Source organism: Botryllus schlosseri, chromosome 16, assembly GCF_051294905.1.
Source record: "Botryllus schlosseri isolate E-star chromosome 16, Bs_hap1, whole genome shotgun sequence".
In the NCBI taxonomy this organism is placed as follows: Eukaryota; Metazoa; Chordata; class Ascidiacea; order Stolidobranchia; family Styelidae; genus Botryllus; species Botryllus schlosseri.
Window position 1 is genome coordinate 12062801 of NC_137251.1, and position 24378 is coordinate 12087178.

At 40.1% G+C, this 24378-nt stretch overlaps 2 protein-coding genes across 3 annotated transcripts in view; both read left to right on the forward strand.

Annotated features, from left to right (window-relative positions):
• The window catches only part of LOC145458244 (matrilin-1-like), a 74177-nt gene that overhangs the window by 6293 nt on the left and 43506 nt on the right, over positions 1-24378 (forward strand). Inside the window, exons 3-14 of one of the 2 annotated variants that reach the window (XM_080336571.1) lie at positions 1202-1398; positions 3295-3433; positions 4922-5064; positions 5130-5252; positions 5507-5643; positions 11796-11986; positions 13799-13869; positions 21641-21785; positions 22647-22789; positions 22870-22992; positions 23121-23257; positions 23376-23566. In XM_080336571.1, the coding sequence (XP_080192697.1) occupies positions 1202-1398; positions 3295-3433; positions 4922-5064; positions 5130-5252; positions 5507-5643; positions 11796-11986; positions 13799-13869; positions 21641-21785; positions 22647-22789; positions 22870-22992; positions 23121-23257; positions 23376-23566 (1740 nt within the window). The remainder of the gene's footprint in view (positions 1-1201; positions 1399-3294; positions 3434-4921; positions 5065-5129; positions 5253-5506; positions 5644-11795; positions 11987-13798; positions 13870-21640; positions 21786-22646; positions 22790-22869; positions 22993-23120; positions 23258-23375; positions 23567-24378) is intronic. The other variant, XM_080336572.1, reaches the window with a different exon arrangement.
• On the forward strand, positions 16596-21634 carry LOC145458251 (uncharacterized). The gene is made up of 3 exons (XM_080336581.1): positions 16596-17865; positions 19018-19103; positions 19892-21634. The coding sequence occupies exons 1-3, from the start codon at positions 17645-17647 to the stop codon at positions 20110-20112; spliced, it is 528 nt and encodes a 175-aa protein (XP_080192707.1). The 5' UTR covers positions 16596-17644; the 3' UTR covers positions 20113-21634.

The following is a 24378-nucleotide window of genomic DNA, read 5'->3' on the forward strand; positions in this document are numbered from 1 at the left end:
AATAAATATCAGAGTATTGAGCGCAGCAAATCACTTAATCATGACACCCATTATTACGTTTGAGCGTGGCTAATATTGCGTTCAAATTTACTGTGACTCGACTTCTACACGAGTCATTGCGCATGACTCCGCCAAGTCATATGACTCGAGACAAATCTATAGTAGATGTGGTCATTACAGTCATGGTTTATACTCAAGTAGAAGTCGAAGTAAGAAGATAAATTCCCACTCAAGTACAGCTAGAAATATCGATTGTCGCGTAAGTAAAACGGTCAGTATTCCAGAGCTAATCTACCTGTGATGTAAAATTAGTAGTAGTTCATAATCATAACCGATTGAGGTGGAAGAACCAACTTGAGTACTTCAACAAAGTAAAAATACTTCTACGCCGACTATCTCTTGTTAAGACTGAGACAAATGAGTATAATACGAATGCGTGGATTCGGTTCATACTAACACAGTTGTGAAAATGAGTTTAGCATGACTAGAACTCGAGACAGAACAGTACCAAACAGTATGACTTGGACTTGGGCTCTAGTCTCAATACTACGACTCGGGATTGGCCCTTTGAGCCCTGACGCTGGCTCGGCATTGACTCGGTGGGGAATTGAAAATGACTTGACATGACTCGAATCAGAACTATAAAAGTAAGATTGACTTGAGACTCGGCACCTTGTGACTTGGTTACTCCACTACAAGTCGACGTAGCGTTGTACATTGCTACTACGGTACACGGAAAAGTAACGATTTCAAAGTCAGGGCAAACTACATCAAGTCGAAGTAAAAGTAGCAATTCGGAAGCGTAGTCAAGTAAGTATTTTTAAAACGTAGGTTTCATCGAGTGGCCAAATACGCTAAATACTCTTCAAATTCCAGAGAGCATCGTGTCGACTTTATAGCCAAATGACTAATGACATTGCAAATCGGCGCGACTGTCGCAAATGTACTCAGTTACCTTGGCACAGACGCTATTTTGCTCACCATGTATAACAATTACATTCAGAGAGATGATTCCAACATACCTCAAAAGTGCCTTCCAAAACCAGATGTAAAAAAGTAATTAGTTTTGCACAGGGATATATAGAGTTCTATATATCCCTGGTTTTGCATAACAAACTGTTAAGAGATGTGGAAGTAGGCTAAAGCATAGCTAAAATCGAGTACGTGCCATCTATTATACTTGACTTCAATCTGTTTTCAGATATGTTGCTCGATGATTTTGCTACTGACAATGCAACTACGAACGGGATACTTTATAATTGTTCAAATCAAGAAAAGGTAGACCGCAGACTGCAAGGTGCGGATATCAGTCAACACGACAGTTTGGGAATATCATTGATATCAGATAGCAGGAAATCCCAACCTGTTACGGCCGATTTGCCGACGGATCGTCTACTGGTAAAATGCATTGGTAAATGTTTTCGGGGCTACGGTAAGGAACTAAGAATTCATTTCAACGCCGTTGCGTACCGTAACCATGCATGACGTGGGATGTAACTGATTTAGAAAACGAGTTGTCGGCTCAATATCGATTTGAATTGATTGGAAATCTCTAAAAGTTGTCTAGAGTGCGCCATATACCCATACATTTTCAGGATATATATCTAGCAGTAGTCGGAAACCTCTTTTGTCCGAAGAGCCATATTGGCCCTATTTTTTCTATCTCGACTCTTAAAGAGCCATACATGCCAATCAACTGTTACGACACAATTGAAAATTCATGACGTCATGGTAGCACTTATTCGAACTCACTACATGGAATTCCTCGTGTGCGCCATATTTTCTCTGTAAAAACTGGTATTTATTGTTCAAAAATAAAGCTCGAAACGAGAGATAGGCACAGACGGGCCAAGCCTCACCATTGATAACGCAATTCATCGTAAGTAGCTTAAAATTTATTATAACTGATAATAATCGAATGTGACTGTCACACTGATTCCGAAAATCTAAATACTTATCGACTTCTCAATTCTCAAAGTATTCGGCGGTAACATAACGTTGCGCTACACGCATACATTTTATCGCCGGTGCGGTACTACACAGAGGTGGTCAGTAACGAAGTACTTCTACTTTTCGGAAGTACTCAAGTACTTTTCCTCTACTTCTGATACTTACTCAAGTAGATCTGATTTTCTCTACTTCTACTTCGTAATCATTTGTGATCTACTTACTTACTTTTCGCTATTTTCAGTTTGTCAAGTAGAAGTAGTTAAATCCCCCAATACGAAAGATAGCCCGAGGAATTTCGGGGCTGTTTTCACGGAGTACCAACATTTAATATTCATAAAACTCAAGTAAAGCCAAGAAATTTTGTTGCGCTTCGCGCACAGTAGTTATGGAGTGACATATATATTTTCACGAAAGTATCAGTGAATATAATTCAGGTACCGGATTGCTTATGGTTCTGCTCACACAAATACTTCATCACAGTAAATATGGCCCACCATAACGTTTGAAACTACCGTTTCGCAATCTAGCAATTACCTATCCTATCGCTATCTAGCAGTCTATGGCGTGTCCTGCTTATCTGGAAAATCAGTCAGTCAATTCTACTTCTACTTCAAGTAGTTTTAGGTGGCTTATGGAAGAAGTACTTCTACTCGTACTTGAGAAGATTTTTTCGACGCTACCTCTACTTCTACTTGAGTAGCTTTCTTGACTACTTTGACCACCTCTGGACTACACAGTGCTATTCTTAGTTGCCAATCCAGAACGTGGATAGCTATGGCGTTGTTTGTAATTCGAGTTTGTTATGGTAAATGTCACATCCACGACATTTCATTTCGCGCCGTAAATCGGGAAGACAATGTGTATTTGAAAACTGCGTTTTGAAATGGGCGACGCCATGTCTGCTATGCTCTTTGATTAATCAACTTATCGCACAATTCAAGATTTCGAGTCGGGCACATAGAATTCGCGAGTGATATTGGCCGCCGGCGTGACAGTAACTTAAATTTGATGATTTTGAAAAGAGGGGGTCCGAACCCCTAAACCTGAATACGGCATTGTCTTTACCTCTCAAAGACATGTTTATACTGCCACGAGAATAATTATTCTGGCCGTGATGGAAATTTACCAACAAGTCGCCGCAATATAGATCAATTCAGTACAAAAATAAATATTTGGCAAAGAGCCATATATGGCTCGCGAGCCATAGGTTCCCGACCACTGATATATAGTATATAATATTATACGTTCCGTACCTCTATAATTTGAAGCCTGTCATAAAAGTGGTTTCTTTTATGATGGTGATTTGAGTTAACCTGAGGTTTACATTCGAGATTATTTTTCTAGACTTGTGCACATCTTCGGGCATTTAATTGCTCCTACAATTACAAAGCAGAGGGAACATGCTATCTTTCAGAGGTAGTATCGGGCAGGGGTGATGGGCGGCGCTCTGTAAACTGGCATCAACGAACGCCCTGTAGGGAAGGTGGGTAAATTTTGATCAAAAATACACTTCAAGGAGTAAATTATATTTGAATGCTCGGCCGCCCATGAAATTTGTTCTAATGATTCCGGAAACTTTCTTCCGTAGAGGATCTATAATCACTGCCCGTAGCTATACAACTGTAAATTATGCTTTATATTACTATTGTAATTTACCAAAATACTGATCCGCAGCTCCGTGGTATGTAATGAATGAATTGGCGATAACTTGGCAAATTTCGTGATGGTACGCAAACATGACACTTTCCTTTTGCTTTTGGTTTCGTATTCACAGTGTTTCGGCCATTATGGTCATTGGTCATGTCGTACCAGGCCGATTTTCTTACATATGATTACTGATTTGCCGACTTATAGCGGGTCCAATTGCAGTCACGGCGTCTTGTAAGAAAACCTTTTTGCGGGTCGAGTGGGATGAGAGCACAGTGAAATCTCCAACATTTGGAAAGGAGTTACGGAGTCGACTTATTCGGAATCAAACCTGCAACCCATTAGTGTTGCAGCGGTGTATGCTAGTCATAAGCAATTACTTGTCTATATTCAGTGGTAAAAATCGTGTTTTCGCTATAGGCATATGAAAAATGAAGGCACAATACCACAACGATCTATGACTATATTAAAGTCGGATTTTGATTACAGAGCCTCGGCCTTTGTCAGGAGTCGGCAATCCCTAGAACGCAGATCCTTTTCCATGAAACGCCAAAAGATTTGACGCGCACGATCTATTCTAGCCATTTTTAGAATATAGAAAATCATTTGTTCCCTTGACTCGAAACCATCGGATATGGTTTGACTAGCGGCCATCCGCCGTCGAAACTTTGTTATATGGATAGATTGGAACTTACGTAGGATGATAAACAAGCATTTGACTTGCCGTAAATCTTTGTGAGAAATTTGTTTGTCTCTTTTGATCTAAACAGCCTTGCTATCTTATTATATTCTTTGTTTACAGTAAAACTGGTAAATACACACATAATGCGGTGGGCAAACTGCCCACAAAAGAAATATGGCGAGATTGAAGTAAATTTTTAAAATTTCAGTAATACAGTCAAATTGTTATACCTATGCAATACATGAAGAGGTCAGTAAATGAAGAATTGGCAAGGTTGCAAAGGTAAATATGACTGAAATTGAAGAATCGAAATTACAGGAATTTTGCTGTGATTTTCGAGTACAAGTGAAATTTATTCCAGTGGTGCATTCACATTATTATTATTAATTTGTATCTACGTTTGGATCCTATTTTTGGGTAAAAATATCATTATATTCTTGGTCCACCTTAAACCAAACCTGCGGATGATCATTCCAAGCATGTGATCTACTCAATCCCTCCGAATATTTTGTCTTTGCAAAACCAAACTCACGCCTATATTCGGGCTATAGTGTTTGATATGTTGTCATTTGGCACGCTGTACACTAAAGGTTGCAGACTGCTCCTCTATACCGAGTGTTGACAACTTCGTGTTGCTTGCAGAATGTACCCAGTCGAAGATAGACTTGGTCTTTGTCGTCGACGGTTCGGAGTCGATTACCCCGAGTAAATTTGAGACCGTGAAAGATTGGATTATCAACGTCGTCTCCGGTTTCGACATTTCAGGGCCCGTCCAAGTTGGAGTCGTGAGTGCTCTGAGGTCCACCCGTACGACATCACTGTATTTTTCGACTCTTGTCACTTTCTGTAGGTACAATACTCCCACTATTTCTACAATATGGAGCCAGAAGATCAAATATACCTCACTACAGAAATCGAAATGGGAGCGAATTCTAATCACATAGACTTTACAGCAGCAGTCAGAAAAATAAAGGTATGCTATACTTATCACATCAAGAGGCTGTCAAAGTACTAGACAGTGTCGGAACCTTAATAGTATAGTAGCAGTAACCCAATTTTTATTTAACTACAAGTAGAAATAGTGATTTTCTAATTATGCCGACGCTACTCGAATTGGAAGTACAACATTGAAGTCTGAAAAGAACTCACGCGAGTAGTTTAAAAAGTATATTTGGTTGAAGGATCTCGTACTTTCAGCAGTAATTCGGAGGTATTATCGATTTGCAGTACCATGGGTATACAACGTACACTGCGCATGCAATCGAAAAGGTGGTGAGGGATGACTTCAACGGCCCCAAGTCCCGTTACCCAAAGGCAAGAAGAGTCATGATCCTGCTGACTGATGGCAATTCAACTGATAAGGAGTGAGTATACAATTTCAATTGCTTTATCGAGATACGTACAGAATAGTGCTTCTTAACATGGAGTCCAGCGCCCGCCGGGGGGCGATATGTCGGGCTCGGGGGCGGTGTGGGGGGCGCTGAAGAGAAATGGCTTCTCCACAATATATGTTGTAGTATGGACATATGATTAATGATTAGATTATATATTAGAACAATAGTTCTATATATATCCCTGAGTTCTCAGTCGAGAAAATCTGTCAAATCTCGAATCTTTCGTCGCACGGCGCGCGAATATATACCGGCGCTGTTTGCAACGTGTTTCCATGAATGCAGTGGTTTATTATAATTGATGTGAAATGAATTGCGCGTACTTTTAGATCGGCATTCACCAGTTAAAACATTCCCGTCACGCTAGCGCGGGCCAAATGTTTCGAAGTAGGAATTGTATCCAGCAGCGCACAGCGTGTCGTAATCGAAGAGGCACTGTACCACTTTTGAGAGTGAGAGCCCTTCGTACATTAAAGAAGCTCTGAAGCTTTTTCGCCAAAATGATCAACTAAATATAGGTGTATTTGAGAGGTACTAAATTAATCATCAGAATACCCCTTCATCGTATCATAAGTAGGGCTGGGCACAATGATTCGAGTACTCGAATCTGAATCGAGTATTAATTTCAATGATTCGAGTCGAGTAGTAAAAGACGATCTTTTCGAGTACTGAAATTATACGCTCCTCGCAACTGAAAGCTAGTTTACTAACGAGAAGTATATAGTTTGGATAATATTTTCCACTAAGGAAGCGTTGAAACCATGATTGGCCGTGTCGCAGCTTACGAGACATACTAACGTTATTGGAAATGACACATTTCCGAAGTCATGATCATCCTACAACATTGTCAAGAAGTGCAATGAAATCGGTATGGTCGAAAAAATACCAAAGTATCTTTAATGTGACGGATAACGGGCATTGTGTTCTCTGTGGTGGCATAAAAGGTACATATTTAAACTTTGACATCGTACATTTTGTTGTGACGTCATAATGAGTGATACTCGAATACTCGACTCGACTCGAAGAGTAATAGTTGATTCAGAATCGAATCACTCAGGTACTCGAATTTGCCCAGCCCTAATCATAAGCGGTGATATACTGTTTGGTGCTTTGACCCGCAACCTCACACAGACGTTTTTTGATATAAGTGGCTTTGTTTGGAATACATTCAAGTTGAAGTTAATAACTGGTTGCAGCACTAAATTTATTCTGAGCGATCAAAGATATCTACCACATTTTCAATTGATTTACAAGTCATAAAAAGCAATAAAATAAAACCTAATACAATTAACTAACGTATTGCCAATCGCATAAGTGAATTCGTGACGTCTTCCTCGGGCTGGAACGAGATGGTATCAGCCCGTACCCGATGGTTGTTATAACAATCTTAATTCGCTCCCGAATATAACACATACATTTATTATATAGGTGATTATTCGTGTGTACTCGCGCACGAAATATTTCCAATGGTAAATTTCCAACCCGAAAAGACCGACCGGACTTCGACCAATTACTCATTTTTTTTACTACAGTCCTTAATAATATATGGGGACGGGACGTCCGGCCTAGGCAATTTTTGAAAAGAGGCGCTGGAGGAAAAAAGCTTAAGAAACACTGGTTTAGAACATTATAGCCTGTAATGTGAGATTTTTGGTAGGCAAAATCCAGATTACGGCACGTGTTGTTCACGGAAACGACACATAAAAATGCATTACTGGCTTGCATAATAGTCAATAATGCAATATTACATTATATTTGTCGGTTCCTATATTGATAAACGTATTATCGTAAGCGATTTAAGTGGCGAAGTACTTCTGCTTTTATTGAGCATCACTGAACTAAGCTTTACCCATATGCACTGCTTGGTTAAGCGACTACGTTTTTAAAACTTCCGCTTTGGCTTGAAGATGTTTTTATATACAAAACTACTTATGTTTTACATATGAATGGTGTGAACGTGAGGTTGTGTGTGAAATTTAGAGGTTCACGTTCACAAACGAACCTTGGTAGGTTCTGCACTGTGAACCTTTTTCATGTATCGTCGAAATTGTTGGCAAAGCATTGTGGCATTATATGGCCCGAGTCGTCGCTAGGTATCGTGTACATTAATATAGGCTATCACTTCACTGAAATATAGGTTGGAATTAGCAATGAGGGGTTCACGTTCGCGTTCATATAGAACCTGAACCTTTCAGAGGTTCACACCATCACTAGTGTGGACCAGACATGGGGTAATCGTGATTAGTAATCGTAATCGATTACGACGATTACAGCATTTTCAAGTAATCGTAATCGCAATCGATTACATTCGAAAAAAATCCGAAGTAATCGTAATCGTAATCTACTACTTCCCATATCTAATCGATTTCTCTGTGAAAGAACGATTACTTTTTATTTGTACAAGGACTATGACATAAACTGAACATTCGTGAACAAGGAAAAGATGTTATACCAGGTTCGTTATACCAGGTTCGTGACAGCACAAACGTCTGATTTTCAAACGCCACTGCTCATTATTACGTCAGAAGCAGCCTATTAGCTTTGCGCGTCATTGTGTAAGAAGTATCCACAGTAGGGATGGTGTGAACCTCTGAAAGGTTCAGGTTCGTGTGAACGCGAACCTTTTTGAAAGATTCTGTGTGAACGCGAACGTGAACCTCATGACGTCACGTGACGTCATATTGCTAATTCTAACCCTACATTTCAGTGAAGTAATAGTCACGATACCTACCCACGACTCGCCCCGCATAATGCCACAATGTTGAAGTACATATTGACGTTTTAAACGTGGTCAAATGTATCAACTGGGGCAATCACATGATATAATATTCCCATAAAATCAAGATCTTCCGTCGCTTTGCCAACAATTCCGACGAGGATTTGCAAGGGAATATAAGCTTACGACGCCTTAAGGTTGTATAGGCCAGACCGGACAATGTATTCGGCGTCTGAGTACTGCTACATCGGAGCATACGAATATCGCAGGCCTCGGCGACATTGATATTGGGCGGAGTGTAAAACAGGTTTCTATACTCGCTACCGATAATACCCCATTATCAAGTTATACAGCAGTAGCCAACACCGCAATCGAATGGATTTAGGTTTTATGATACAATAATCATAATGAAATCAAGATTGATCCCGTCTATTTCGAGCCAACTTTTGTAACAAAGCAAGTAAAATTTCTCAGATTGCCAAGGTGCATGCTTGTATAGTGTTGATTTTTTTATTGCTGCCAACACCATGCATAAAGTGGCCCGCAGTTGAAATGCAATCAATTTCAACTAAAGGTGTTATAATGAAGTGAAAATTGTAATATATGAAAAAGGTTCACAGTGCAGAACCTACCGAGGTTCGTTTGTGAACGTGAACCTCTAAATTTCGGAGGTTCACACCCAGAACGCGAACGTGAACCTCAAGTTCACACCATCCCTAATCCACAGTAAATAGATATTCGATGTACCTACGTCGTCCATTAGTCTGATTGTAAGAACACCCGCCATGCTGTATATCAGGTTATCAACGCGTTCCACACGCCACTACCTCGCAGCAGTATAATTTATCTCCGCTCTGCCTATAGTTTAAAATAGTACCTTGTGTGTTGATGTTTGGTTATGGTTATGCTTATGCTTAGTTAAACGCAGTTTGACCGTTGCTGCTTGGCGAGCAGTAGGCCTATCCAGTACGTACGTACACCGGACAAAGATTTGAAATTTTGTACTCGTCAAATAAAACATTGCAGTTTCCACCACCAAGCAGTAAAAATCAACAGCTGGTGATATATATATCATAGGCGAGCCGTTTTGCCATTTCTCGTAACGGCAGCTTGCAGTACAATATCTGTATTAAGTTGAAGGCAGAATTTTATGTTCGCATCGTCTTATTCTCATATGACTCTACTTGAAACGGGCGCCTATCGTTATTTCATAATTCTTTATTCAACATTGGGACCTGCCGCCATGGCCGTGGCCTTATATATCATGATAGCGTGGGTTGTAGCTGGAACCAGGACAAAAACAGCAATTCGTCCCCCAGTCTAAACGTTGTTCTTTGGCCCCCGTAGGGTGGTAATCTCAAATTGAAGACTGAATTTCGTCAAGAAATTTAGTAATTGCAATATATTATACTATTAATTTTTAATCCTCTCTCAGCCCGCGATGGTTAGATATACCTGTAGAGTTTATTTGTTTGAGGTAATCATGATGTTTGTCGACTACCTCAGACATTTTCACCAGGCCGATTTTATGCATTTTCGATTCCGTATCTGCCGACTTGTAGCACGGCCCAATTCTAAGCTTTTTTTTAGGACACCGCTTACGTGGATGAGGCGGCAAGGAGGAGCCTAGATAAACCCCCAACACTTAAGTAGGAATTCCGAAGTCGACCTCGTTCAGACTCGAACCCGCAACCCATTGGTGTTGCAGCCGTGGATTATACCACTGCGCTATCTCGCCACACAATTACCTACCTGTAGAGCTGGGGCAACGTAATTCATAATTATGACCTCTGGTTTCTTGTTATAATTACTTTAGTATATGTTCTTAATTCGTGAACTCCGGTTTGTTATATAATCAAAAGATATTGTAGTGGCTCAAACGTAGCAGACTAAAAGAAAAACTTTCGTGAGACGCATAAACAAATTGTCATGTCTTTATATCTGACTGCATGTCTAGCAACTCAAGTTGTAAATTACTATAGGGTCAGTGGCCACATTAACTATAATAGGACTTGAAAACATTTTCATCATGGTTGAAAAGCATTCATTCAATGCGGCCGTTGAAATTAACAATCAAGTCAAATAATCCATTGGTTTGCTGGTCAGATAGCGTTATAAAACGTGTTGTAACACCTCCTGCACTTAATTAAGTCTGGTGATGAGCAGACTTAAATTTGAGTGACGATCCAGACGCATTTGTGTGTGAGCATACTTTTTGACGTGAGTCGAGTAACGAAATCGTTGCTGAGTAGAGAATCGCTACTCGACACCAAAGGAATTGGTCTTCACCCTAAATTATAAACTCCAGATTCCAAGCAAAGCAAGTGAAATTTTGAATATCAATTTTTTGTTATAGATTGATTTTTTATTATTTTTGTTGGATTTTCCAACGTCAAGGGGAGCCGCAAGTTGGTTAGCTGAGAGCCACATGCGGCTCTCGGACCCGCGGTTGGCAATCATTGATCTAGAGAGGATTATCAAGTTAATTAGATATCTTGAAAATACTCTATAACTTATGTTGGTTTACGAAATACTTTTTGAGTCCCCTTCGAGCTCGCTCTCCACCCTATTGGAAAATTTGGGGTGCGGCAGTTATAGCCCTGGTAAGAATGCAAATCGTTGGGCGCGATAAATTGACCTCTATGAAAATGGGCAATGAATACATTATGACGTAACAAACAAATGACGCATCTTTTTAAAGCGAGTTTGCTATCTCATTAGGCCTTTTCAGCGCAACCCATATATTGTCTTTCAACATAGCTTCTAGTATGCAAAATAAATGTAATCGTGAGTAATCGTGATTACTTTTCCAATGTAATCGTAATCGTAATCGACTACTTCTTGATTTTGCTGTAATCGTAATCGTAATCGTAATCGCGTCATTCAGAAGTAATCGTAATCGCAATCGATTACATTCATGAAGTAATCACCCCATGTCTGGTGTGGACACAAGCAAATCTTACGGTTCACTGCGATTTGGTTTGTTTGTTGTATTCGTGGTGTTTGTTGACTACTGTGGTCATTTACACCAGGTCGAAATTTCTTCATTTTTATTCCGTAGCTGCAGACTGGCGGCCCCCTACGTGAAACACTTGATATCTTCTGTAACTACAAAGGCAACAGTACTTTTTAGTAACATTTGAGAACATTTGGAACGTTCGTAGTTGAAGTCGGGGTCGAAGTCACAGCAATTCAACAAACTCCTACTATCACAAATCTGGTAGCAACGCTGACTACTTTTTGACCACCTCTGCGTATTGTGTTTTTCTTTAACGATTAAGTTGCTGAGTATTGTACGTGCGAAAACTAAATATAAGAATCGGAGCCGAATTTGCTCAGCGCCAGTCGTGGACAGTCATATATAACTGTCGGGGGATTTTTGTATAAATTGTAAGCACCTACATTTCAGGAAATTGCCGGAAGCCGTCAGTTATCTGACGCAGCAAGACGTGACGTCATTCGCAGTCGGCGTGCGTGGTTACGTATTAGGAGAATTACTTCTCATTGCCGGGTCGGAAGACAGAGTTATTACTGTTCAAAATTTTAACCAACTACAGGGAATCGTCGAGAAGATACAGTTCGGTATCCAGCTACTGGAAGGTATGCCTCATTTGCGATACTCCAATGCTAATGAGTGTCGATTATCCACGTGTTGAATCATGACTGTACAGATGAAACTAGCTCTTATTGACTATAGATCAACGTTGCGTATCATTTAATAATTAGTAGGCAACATGATCGATTAGACTCATTACAGTATCACGCTTGTGGGGTATATTTTCGTGAATGAAATAAGCTGTGGCAACGTTAGCCAGGATCACCCGTGGTGGTCAGTCCCGTGGAGCTAATTAAACGCGTGTGAAAACGAAAGCAACCTTTAAAGGCATTGCAAACCAGGAAGCTAACGATAGTTGGGAGAGCCGCAAGTTTCGTAGACTTTCAATATAATTGTAAAAACACAAAAATAATTTCGCAAGTAATGATAACACTCATCACTTTATGCCGCGAACGCGAATTTTATCAGTTTGTTTGTTTATTCACGATGTTTCGACTACATTGGTCATTTTACATCAGCCCGATATTCTTTATATTGATTCCGTATTTACCGACTTTTAGTACGGTCCACCTCTTGGCTTTTATAAGACACCGCTTACGCGAGTCACCAGGCTATAGGCGGAGCCTGTATAAACCTCCAACAATTAGGTAAGTATTTTGGAGTCGACCTTGGTCGCACTCGAAACCGCAACCCCTTGGTGTTGTTGCTGTGGATCATAACACTATACGCTATGTCGCCAATTTTATCAATTAAATTCGATTGGGATACGTACCGTAACATGATGATGGCTTCTGTTACAATAATTTTTCGAGTAAGTTAGTTAGTAAATGAATTGACATGAAACAGATTAGTACATGCATATATGGGTATTTGGTTATTTCTCCCCTCCCTGCTCACGTGACTAGATTTACGGAAAAGTTGATGCATGTGGTACCTTCGAAAACAATAAGTTAACCGATTACCAAAACGCTTCAATCGGATGATCATTTCGTCGCTGCAGTATTCCAAATGTGTGCCGTGATTTCGATGTCGAATCAATCAATATTCGAATATATTTCAAATATTCGCTCTGAATTGCGTATCTCTAATTTCGATGCATGTTATATCATGATACAATGATTCTATATTGTACGCCATTGCGAGTACCACAGATTTTAAAAGGTGCGTCATTCGGATGGGGTGTACTGGAGTGCACCAGATCCGCATTACAGCAGACTACCTATCACAATAAATAGGCAAGTTTATGCTTCAGAATAGGTTGACCGGATGTGCAATATCGTACAATATTCATATCAAATTCATCAAAATCAATTTAAAAGTTATTATTCTACACTATTTTAAATAACTTAACCACTTCATGGCGTTGACAGGAAAATTTGTATTTTTATAATAAATTCTATAATTTCAATTGATTCTGGCGCAGCTTCTACTGGTTGGAACGGACCAAAATTTGGCGTGCAGCGTTTTTTAGGCAACCTAACAATTTAATAAAAAGTTAATTTTGAACAACCCAGCAGAACACCACAAGGGCTCTCCGCTGTGCAAAGTTGTTACCAGTAGCCAATTCCACGTGAGTATTTGTCGTCCAGATTGGCCATGACGACTCTCCACTGGAATGCGACCGTAATGCTGCAATCGAAAGCGGCTCATTACGGTATCGGTGTATTATGTGGTCAGGGGTTTACGAGTATTGAGTTAACGTTAAAAGGGCGTACCACGACGAAAAATGTTGAAGAGCACAGTTCGCAAGGACCCTACACAATACATAGGCTTTCATAAATTCGTTGTGGAACGGTACCTAAGAGTGTTGATTACTCGTCGTGAAGAAAACGCGTAATAATTTGATATCTTTGCAGGTAGCAGTAATCCGAACACCACCAATGGACTCATGCAATGCCAAGCTGGAATATCATCTGACATGTCTGAGGTATGTGTGTTAGGCCTCTATATGTGCGGCTTGTGCACCCGACTGTGTGTTTGTGAATGCAAGACTGCGTGTTGCGCCAGATTGATTGTGTGACACTATATTCCATTGGTAGGCGCTGTCGACCGAAACACGAGTCATAGTGCTGCGATTGCGGGAAATGCGACATATATATTTTTTCGGTATAACAGTATGCGCGTAGAAGTATTGCGTATTCAGTCAACAGTATGCAGAGATAGGTATTAGGGCGGAGCATGGACCGGAGCTGGATTAGATATCCGGCAGGATTTCCTCACTTTTGGCCGGAGCCGGATAAGTACTCTTTCTGATACGGCCGGAGTCAAATCGGAGCCGGATCAGTGCTTTTTACTAAGAATATAACAGCCTTACCTTCTTCCACCCTCGAATCAATAGTTGTTAAAGTGCAACATTCATGGAAATCAACCACATGCCAAGTCCATTTTGGCATAATTACTTAAGATAAGGGTTGGCTCTTAGAGTTTTTAATTTCCTGTTTGCATCGTTTCAATCAATATTCAATACCGTCCTGTCAGTAGATAATTATTATCGGAGATTTTCGGACCGGATCACGGATTCGGAACAGAGCTTTATAAACAGGATCGGAGTATAGGGCTAGAGAAGTTGTCAATACACTCTGAACGCATACGTATGAAGGGGCGATAGTATCCGAAAGACTGTATGACTAAGTGGGCGACGGAAAAGCGAAGTTAGGAGGTTATGGATATTGATAAAGTGCCCTCACCCAGCAGTCTAGGATGGTAAATGGAGAGTTCGACACTACCAACAAAGATTACTGTGACTGCTCATTTAGAAATATCATTAACTGTATCGGTAGATTATCATATTAAATTTCCCGACATTAGCTTAATCCCAGACAGGTTAATACGCAAATGCCGTCCGATAGATTGGGGCACAAGGGGAGCGAAAGTCACTGATGCCTCTCCAAATCGTGAACTTGATATCATTCATTTTTAATACGTTATGATGGATATTCGTGTCGCCACCCACCAAATTCCCATCGCCTACACCAGGGGCTGGCAACTCTGCAGTCGGCGGGACGGACATGGGAAAATGAAGTACGTGGCGGGCCGGATCCCTAAATCGATACATCAAACGCGTATTTTATCCACCTATAAGATTATTCGTATTTTATGTGAACTTCAGATTTGAAGCATAGAGACCAAAACAGTATTCAATAAATATATTAGCGTAATGTACTTCAATAGCTGCTGAAGTCAATGAGACATCTGTGGTCGATCAAAGTTGTGGACAGGTTCTTTGAACTCTGGCTGCATGTAGGACACGAAGAAAATATAGAACTAAAGAACAATCAACGATCACTTTTATTTGGGTCCGAAAAAAAGAATAACCTACAGTCACTATAACTTGACGTAGTAGGCTACCCAAGCAGTGGAAAATTGCCGCAGACTTTTACCGCTGGTCATATCATCATGTAAGACCAAAAACGGTCTGCAGGCCACTCAAATTCCCTTCGCGGGCCATGTATGATGTGCGCCTCTGGTAAAATATATTGTATACGAACGATGGGTTTGGATGTTTTAAATTTACCAAGATATCAACCATTAGCATTGAGTTCCTACGTAAATGCCTGTAATGCAAGCTTTCAAGTGTTAACGAACTTACGCGTTAGATCCACTCCCACACGCTATACACACACGCACGATAAAGTATAACCTACAGTCACTAAAATTTGACGTAGTAAGCAAGTAATGGGGGATTGCGTCAGACTGGGGCCGCGGGCCGCATTATCATGTACGACCGAAAACAGTCTGCAGGTCGCTAAAAATCACGTCGCAGGCCCGTGGGTCGTATGTTGCCTGTCCCTCGCCTACGCCTATGTCCATAAATGTACTTCCATGACCTCTAAAAATCAACGACCTCCTACTCCGACAACTTGTTTGAAACTACTTGTTACGTTTGTTTCTTCCTTATTCAATCGATCATGCATAAATTTTTATGTTCTTTAGGTTTGAAACCTACATGACAGCATTTCGCTGTTAGCTTCGGCAGCGCTGTCAATTCTGTTTCTTCCCCATTTCACGGAGGGCTTGGCGAGACCGCAGAAAGTTAAATTTTTATCTGGTACGCAGCAAGAAAATAACGCAATGCGGAAATAATTTTACGCAAAGAGCCAAACAGAAGAGCGATAGTCCATAAAGCAAATTAAATACCATGATCCGAAACCCTTGGTCAGCAAACTTGCCCCAAGGCATTGTAGCAAAACTCGGTGTCGGTGACTTTAACAAAATCAATAGCCCGAAAATATGACCCAGTAAAAATGTAATGCCGTCCGTGAAATGGGAAAGGACCTCAAACTTATACCACAGTGAATCAGTCAAGCGATCTATTTACATGTGATTCCGGTACTGTCTTGCTTGGCTGGGATTGTTGAACTTCTAGCTGCCACACCATTGAGTCATAGATAACATTGAGATGCAGATAATCCATCACTTAGCTCTTTGATAGGCAAATAAAACAGAGAACCATACAAGAAATAGTTTTATATTATTTTTTTTAAATTACTCCTTTACAATTTGCGCCATTCTTGATACAAATTGCACTAAAAAGACGTATGAAAAATAGAAAAGGTTGCAAAAATTTGCAATATAAAATTCGTCCAAACACCTTAAAACATCATACTACATGTATTCGGAGTATATTGGAAGCTCCCGGAAGCTGTAGAAAAAGTTGCAAAAGCTGCAAAAACTTGCCCTATAGTAGTGATTCATGGACATCTGCGAGTTGTGGTTTGCGGTGTAATATGTAAGTGGTTTCGCTGTGCGGATCAACAATAAGAATTTCAATAGGAATATTTCTGTCTTGAGACTGATTCATTTTGAAGCTTGTTCGCGATGATTGATCAATAGATAAGTTTAAAATAAAATGATTACATGATTATATATGTCCGTTGCATGTAGATTAAACGAGTCCGTCTTTAGCAAATCAGCATGAATAGAATAGGAATACACTCGCATGTTCGGGTTAGAACTTAGGAATTAGTCATATACATTTCCTAGAATAGGAATCGGTCCCTATAAGTCATTATAGTGTACCACAATGCCAGGAGAGTTGTTATAGGGACTTCGCGCGAATGCGCATTAAAAGCCAAATGAAAGTCATATATAAGGAAAACGGTTCACTAGACCTGCAATCTCGCATTGCAGTTCATATACCAAACATCCGGCACAGTTTCTCTGCTTCACGCTGGCATCAATATTATATGAAATCAATATAAGTAATCCCATTTGCCTGATATCGACATTTGTTTAGGGTAATGATTCATGGACATCTGCGAGTTGTGGTTTGTGATATCAGACTTGACTGACTCCGCTGTGCGGATCAAAGATAGGAATCTCAATAATAGAATTTCTATGGTTGCGTCTGATCCATTTTAGAGCATTGCTAGATGATTGTTTTATAGATAAGTTTGAAATACAATGAATACATGATTATATCCGCGTATCGCATACAGATCTAAAGAATCGGGCTTTATCGAATCAGCATGAGTAGAATAGGGATACATTCGCCTGTTCGGGTTAGAACTTGGGAATTAGTCATATCAATTTCCTAGAATAGGAATCGGTCATTATGTATAGTATATAGTCATTATGTATAGTGCAACGCAATGTCAGGGGAGTTGTTATAGGGACTTCGGGCGAATGTACGCTACGACACGGTCCTACGGGATGCGTTAACCAAAACTGATCAAAATTGTTACGTATAGGCATCAGACGATATGCAGGTTCGGTGTACATATGTTTTAATGTTACTTACCGCGACCGAAGTGCGTTTTTTGACCGCGTTCAACGTCGAAACGGCTGCAGAGACCAGAAGAGGTTTCGCTTGGGACGTAGCAGATTGGCCCAGTATCACTTCACTTGAAGCGGAAATGGAAAGATTTTTCGGTTATACTTTCCAAGGAAATGTCGCTGACGATGATCAGAGAGGTTCCTTGTCGTAAGTAAACTTATTATAACTAGTTTTCGACTCTACCCGAATAATTAGACGATGTTCACCAAATTTGGTTCAATTCCAACCAGTGGAAGAGGAGTTATTGCCGTCGAAAAATTGGGATTATGAATAAAATAGTATTTACGGTAACCAACCTTTAATTATTTATTATAGTGGTGCCACCGTGAATACTATTTTATTCAAATCCAAATTTTTCGACGGCAATAACTCCTCTTGCACTGGTTGGAATTGAACCAAATTTGGTGAACATCGTTTCTATACACAACCTAACACTTTCATGGGGTGAACTGAAAATTTTCAAATTTTTTACCATTTAATTTTATATAACAAATAGAACCTTTGTTCTCCTGTAGCAATGCGGCTACTGGTTGGAATTGAACCAAATTTGGTGTGTAGGCTTCAATTAGGTAACCTCACAATTTTATCAAGTAGCCAGTACGATTTGAGAAAAAAGTCATTTTTGAAGAGCCCTACTGTGCATACCTCTTTTTTACATCGCCTAGAGGCCCTGGTCTGATTTCAGTTTTCTGATGCCTGATTTCAAAGACTACTCCAAGTCGTTTCGACGCCTTCCTATCTTTTCATTGTATCGCAGTCTTGTGATGTTTCGAAAGGAAGAAAATATTCATAAATTGATACGGATATCAAAAAGTAGGCTTAGATAATGACTCTTTTACATACTTATAAAAAGTTACTTTTACTTCTACTTGAGTAGAAATTGATGCCGTTACTTCTACTTCTACTTGCGTACATATGGTGAGTACTTTGATCACATCTGATGACGTCACAATAGTGATAGCTGTGACCAAATAGCAAGGAATACGTAACCGAACGGGCTGTTTTAGCACTATACAAGGCAAAATTTTAAATCACAGATTATAAAAAATCTTGACGTGAGAGAAAAAAAGCGACTTCATATTCGTAATCAGCGTACGAAAATTGACTTTACAGTCATCATTTTGGCCAGAAAACAAAAATCATGTCGACCAGTGTTATTCTTGTGAGATTAGTGCGCGACTACCAACCTGCACACAATGCAGTCGGGATAAAGTAAGATTACAGATAGGCTAGCATGCTACACCGCAGAATTCACGGTGCATTCTATTTTGTAATCAGCTATACTCATCTACTTCCAAGATTCGTAGTTGGAGCTCCTTTGCAGAGGATGGTAAAGCACACATCATTAGCGGCCGAAGATACATCGGGAGCTATTCACATTTGCGGTATACTATGTTGTTATCTAATGATAGCAAGCTAACTGATTTTGGAAATTCACGCTCTATTTCACATATACACATTATACAACAAACGTCTATGTCGAAAAATAAGTGGAATTGCGCGTTTGTAATAGCATAAGAGATATTTTGGAGTGTCACGGTATGTGATACATTGTACATTCAAATGGTGCAGTTTTCCTCAATATAAGGTGTTGTACGTTTTCCACGACTATACTTTGGAATGCTAATAATACGCCCTCGAATATTATGGACATGTGTTCAACCTAGACCTTTAAGCCCCAACATGCCCCATATCGTCGAGTTATGTAATAATGGAGAATGCGAATCCTAAAAGCATACAAACATACTATTCAATGCATTTTATCCTGCTTAGTGCAGCTCATGAACAAGCTGCCGCTGGAACAGAAGTCAGATAACCATCACCAATTATCGGTATCACTAATTTGTGGATTAACGTAATTCAAAGAGCTTTATTCCTTCGGAATATAATTAACGCATATCGTCTGAGAAGCGAAATGATCCTCGATGTTTGCCTGAGCCTGACAAGGAGACTCACGTGATCACGTCAGTTGCAAAAGTCGATTTCAGTGTGATGTAAGAATAGAATTACCAGCCTAATGTCAGTAACACATGGGATGATGTCATGTACCGGAACGTTCCATTCCATTCCATTGATAACGACAGAACAACCAAGACCAAGCAAATGGAAGGCCGCGCTTCTATTTCTATTCTCAACGTTACAGCTATTCACATATGCGTTTCATATGTTCTAGATATGCCGGTCGACAAATTCACGTTTGATGCGAACGCCACAGATGGAATATTGTACAGCTGTACCAGGAAGGAACTGGTTCGAAACCCTCCGGAAGGATTTGATATTGTTCGTGGCGACTCACTCGGGATTTCGCTAGTATCTGAAAGGATAACTCATCGAGAGAAAAAGAGACAATCAAAACAAGATGACATATTGGTATCATGTAGTAACATGTTATAGGGATGGTGTGAACGTATGAAAGGTTCTGGTTGGTGTGAACGCGAACCTTTCTGAAAGGTTCTATGTTCAGAAGAACGTGAATCTATGACGTCACGTGGCGTCATATTGCTAATTCTAACCCTACATTTCCGCAGATTATGCCACAATGATGAAGTGAAAGGTTACTTTTAAGTATCACCAAATGTATCAACTGGCACGATCAAATGCTATAATAAAGCAATGTTTTCCGTCACTTTACCAACAAACAAGGTTACGGCATAAACGTCTAGACTAGACGGGACAATGTATTCTTACGGATTCAGGCTATTGCTACATTGATATTGATCAGAGTGAAAAACCGGTATCTATATTTGCTACAGATAATACTTCAAAATTATTTAATACAGCAGCCAACACCTCAATCGGGCGGATTTAATTCTTATGATAGACTAATCATATCAAATCAAAATAGATCCCGTATAGGCCTACGCTTGCTACTACGGCGCATTCATTTTATCAATTTCGTTGATGTCAATCAGCGTACCAAGGTCTCAACTAGCGTTGCATTTAAAACAAAAATCAATTTAAAACAAACATGTTTAAAACATGGACCTTGTTTAAGACATGTTTTTTTAGCAATGGTGGATTGACATCGACAATTGAAAATATAGCATGAATAAGGCTCCTTCGACGAAAAGGGCTTCCGACCACTGTCTTAAACAGACCAAAAATATCTTTAACCAGGACTACATCGTTATGCAGCATTTTTACGGTCGGTGGTCATCATCATCAGAACACCCATTCCGTACCAGTGATCTATATCTACTTGCTATAACTCATGTCGAAGCATCCAACGACCATTCTGAGTGTTCTAGCCACTCCATTTCATGTACGTCGACCATAGTTTGCGCAGGTCGTCCGTAGGCATATGCTACATGTTTTTCGAAAGTATTTAAACAATTATGGCATAATCATACAAAGTTTGAAAAATGCAAATTTTTTTTTGAAAGACATTTGTCTGAAACACTGTTTGAAACATGTTTAAACACAGAGTTTTAAACACCGTTTGTTTTAAATGCAACCCTGTCGCTATCATACCAGAACAATAACCTGAACTACACCAGACTTGAAACCTTGAGTGGCCGTGTCGCAGCATACGAGACATAATACAAAGCTACGAATGGTACTGGAAATAACACATTTTGCGAAGTCATGATCATCCCACAACATTGTCAACAAGTGCAATGGCATCGGTTTAGTCGAAAAAATATCAACGAATGTTCAATGTGACGGATAACGGGCATTATATTCTTTGTGGTGGCATAAAAGGTACATATTTGAACTTTTGACTTAGCTCATTCTGTTGTGACGTCATAAGGAGTGATACTCGAATACTCGACTCAAAGCGTAATACGTGATTCGGAATCGAATCACTCAGGCACTCGATTTTGCCTAGCCCTAATTGTCACACTAGAGTCTCATTTTACAGTGTTGCTGGTATAAGAAACTTTATTTTCTGTTGACTGAAGTTCATATTTCACTATTCAAGACTTGTGCTCATCTACGCACGCGCAATTGTTCCGAATATCATAGAGTCGAAGGGATCTGTTATTTGTCAAATGGTTCTTTCGCCGGAAACGTGCCTATTCGTAGTAACGCAAGATCGTGGCAAACGCGCGCTCCGTGTTACGAAGGTAACTGTTTTTTTTTCTGTTTGAGCGAACATTATCATTAGCAGTTACAGTCTGACGAATGGAAAGTACAGGGATTTCTGATTTCTCCAAGACGCAATCTCTCAAGCGCCATCGTCGTTACTATAATCATGCTTGGCATAATAATATATAAACTCGAACTTGAGCGAAAAGTCATGCAATAGGCCGCAGTGTTTCTCAAAGTTTAAAAAGGCTTCTTTGACTCAATTTTGAGCAAATGTGCAGTCGATGGAGCGTAGTCTTTCAGATATTTGCGAGGAAGCTGCAACAGCTCTTTTGCCATTTCCAACTACATAGGCCTACATGTGTGAATCTGGCCTTTCAACTCTGACGGTGATCAAAAGAATTATCGAAATAGATATCAACCGTAAAATGACATCAGATGTAGGCCTTGACAACCATAATTCCGTAATTCTATAAACTTGTCAAGCAAGTTCAAGGACAATGCTCTAATTGAGTGTGTGTTGAGTGAAAAACTGTGCTTGCTTTTTTGTTGATATCGTATTATACTATCTTGGATAGAAATCTAAAAACCTATTTTTCGGTAATATATAGCTTGAATCCTCAGACAAATAGGAGAGCGTGAGATGAGTCCGCGGGTCAAAAAGGTTGAGAACCACTGCTATAGGGTCTGGTTTGGTATCGAATACATTCGCTGAACTGCAGAAATTAATATGAATCATAATATTTCTATGAGAATGAGTCATACCAAGGTGTATACCAGCTATTATCCTCAACTCATTGATATCGCATTACGCTTTTTGCATTATATAGCATACAGCCTATATCACTAGCGTCTAACTGCATCAGAGATAAATCTTGGAAAAACTATTCTGATTTCAGAATGCTCAATGTATAACATAGACTTGGTTTTTCTTGTGGACGGTTCGGATTCGATCAAAGAAGAGAGATTTGAGAGGGTGAAGGATTGGATAATCAATATCGTCGCGGGTTTTAATATCTCTGAACGTGTTCATGTTGGTGTGGTACGTGCCATGTTATCGAATTGGCATCCTTGCTTTCACTCAAAGTTACCAAATATGTTGATAATCGCAACGTTTCGCAGGTGCAATATTCCCATTATTATAGGAAATTGGACTGGAGTAAGCAGGAATACATGAAAACAGAGATAGTGGTGGGACAGTATTCGGACCAAGTTGACTTTGCAGCTGCAGTGGAAAAAATAAAGGTACGCTTCTGCGAATAGTTTTCGTTAGCGACACTTACTTGACTAGGGAATTCGCAGCAGGAACACATATTGTCCGTCGGCTGTGCGTAAGCTTTCTCCCGCGTAACTGTAAGAAAATTGTGTTCCAGTATCAAGGTTACACGACTCACACGGCTCGGGCAATCATAAAAGCGGTAAGGAATGACTTTAACGGCGCGGCGTCCCGTTACCCTGACGCGCGCAGAGTAATGATCCTACTAACGGATGGAAAGTCGACAGACGTTAAGTGAGTACACAATTAGTCATCGCTCCAGATTTATTCATAAAAATCGCAATGAAGATTCGTTTGCTAATATCCGGCTGATTGACAAGTGTTCGCCATCTTTTTTTTCATACCATCGCAGGCGGTTGCCGGCTTCCGTCCGTTATATGCGGAGGCAACACGTGACCACATTTGCGGTCGGTGTTGGTGGATACGATTTGGAGGAGTTACTACTCATCGCTGGTTCGAGAGAGCGTGTGTTCACGGTTGAGAATTTCGATCAGTTGCAAGGGATAGTTGATAGCATTCAAAATAGTGTTCAGCTGCTCGAAGGTACGCGTGTACGCGTGATATATTAGATGTCTGGTGTGCATTTAGTCTCCGGCAATGTCAAACCGCTCTATATCAGAGATTCTTAAATGGGAGTTAATGTGCCCTTTTTGGGTCAGCGGACTAGTTTGGAAAGATCCATGAGAGGCCAATGACGAAACTATAACTAAAAAATGTAAAACTATATTGTCCTTATATATCAGATCTGTCCTTGCCTTTGACAGTATGTCCATATTTTGAATCTCCAGTGCACTCAACAGCTCTAGATAGTTATAATGGCAATCAAGGTGGTAATTGGCCACGAGGAGGTCTGGACGAAAGTAATAACCCTTTATTCAGTCTTGGTGGGAATGAGGCCATGATTAGGATTGGGCTAAATATTATTGTCGCCAGGAGCCCAAACCTCGCGTTTCGGCTATACTCAGAATTTTCAAGTGATCTTCATTTTGAGCCACGTCGACGACAACCCTGCTTGTGACGTTAAAAAATAACATCGGACCAGGTCACAATAGGGGGTTTACGCAACCAATAGACCAATGTATTCAGGGCTTCGTGCTAAAAAGGTATAAGAATCCCAGCTATAGCTAACATGGCAACCTGTTTTGAATTTCGCAACCGGCTCGATCGCAATAATGGCGGTTTTATTTCAGAGCATGGTGCAATGGTCATTATCTCTCTCCACAATCGTAATAACATGGTTTAGATTTGTCTGGACTTCCCTCAATGAGAGTGCGTGCTTGGTAACGGGCAATAGCGCCAATGTCCCTGCGACAGAGCATATTATGTTTATTAATGCATCAAAATAAGTCTGCGGA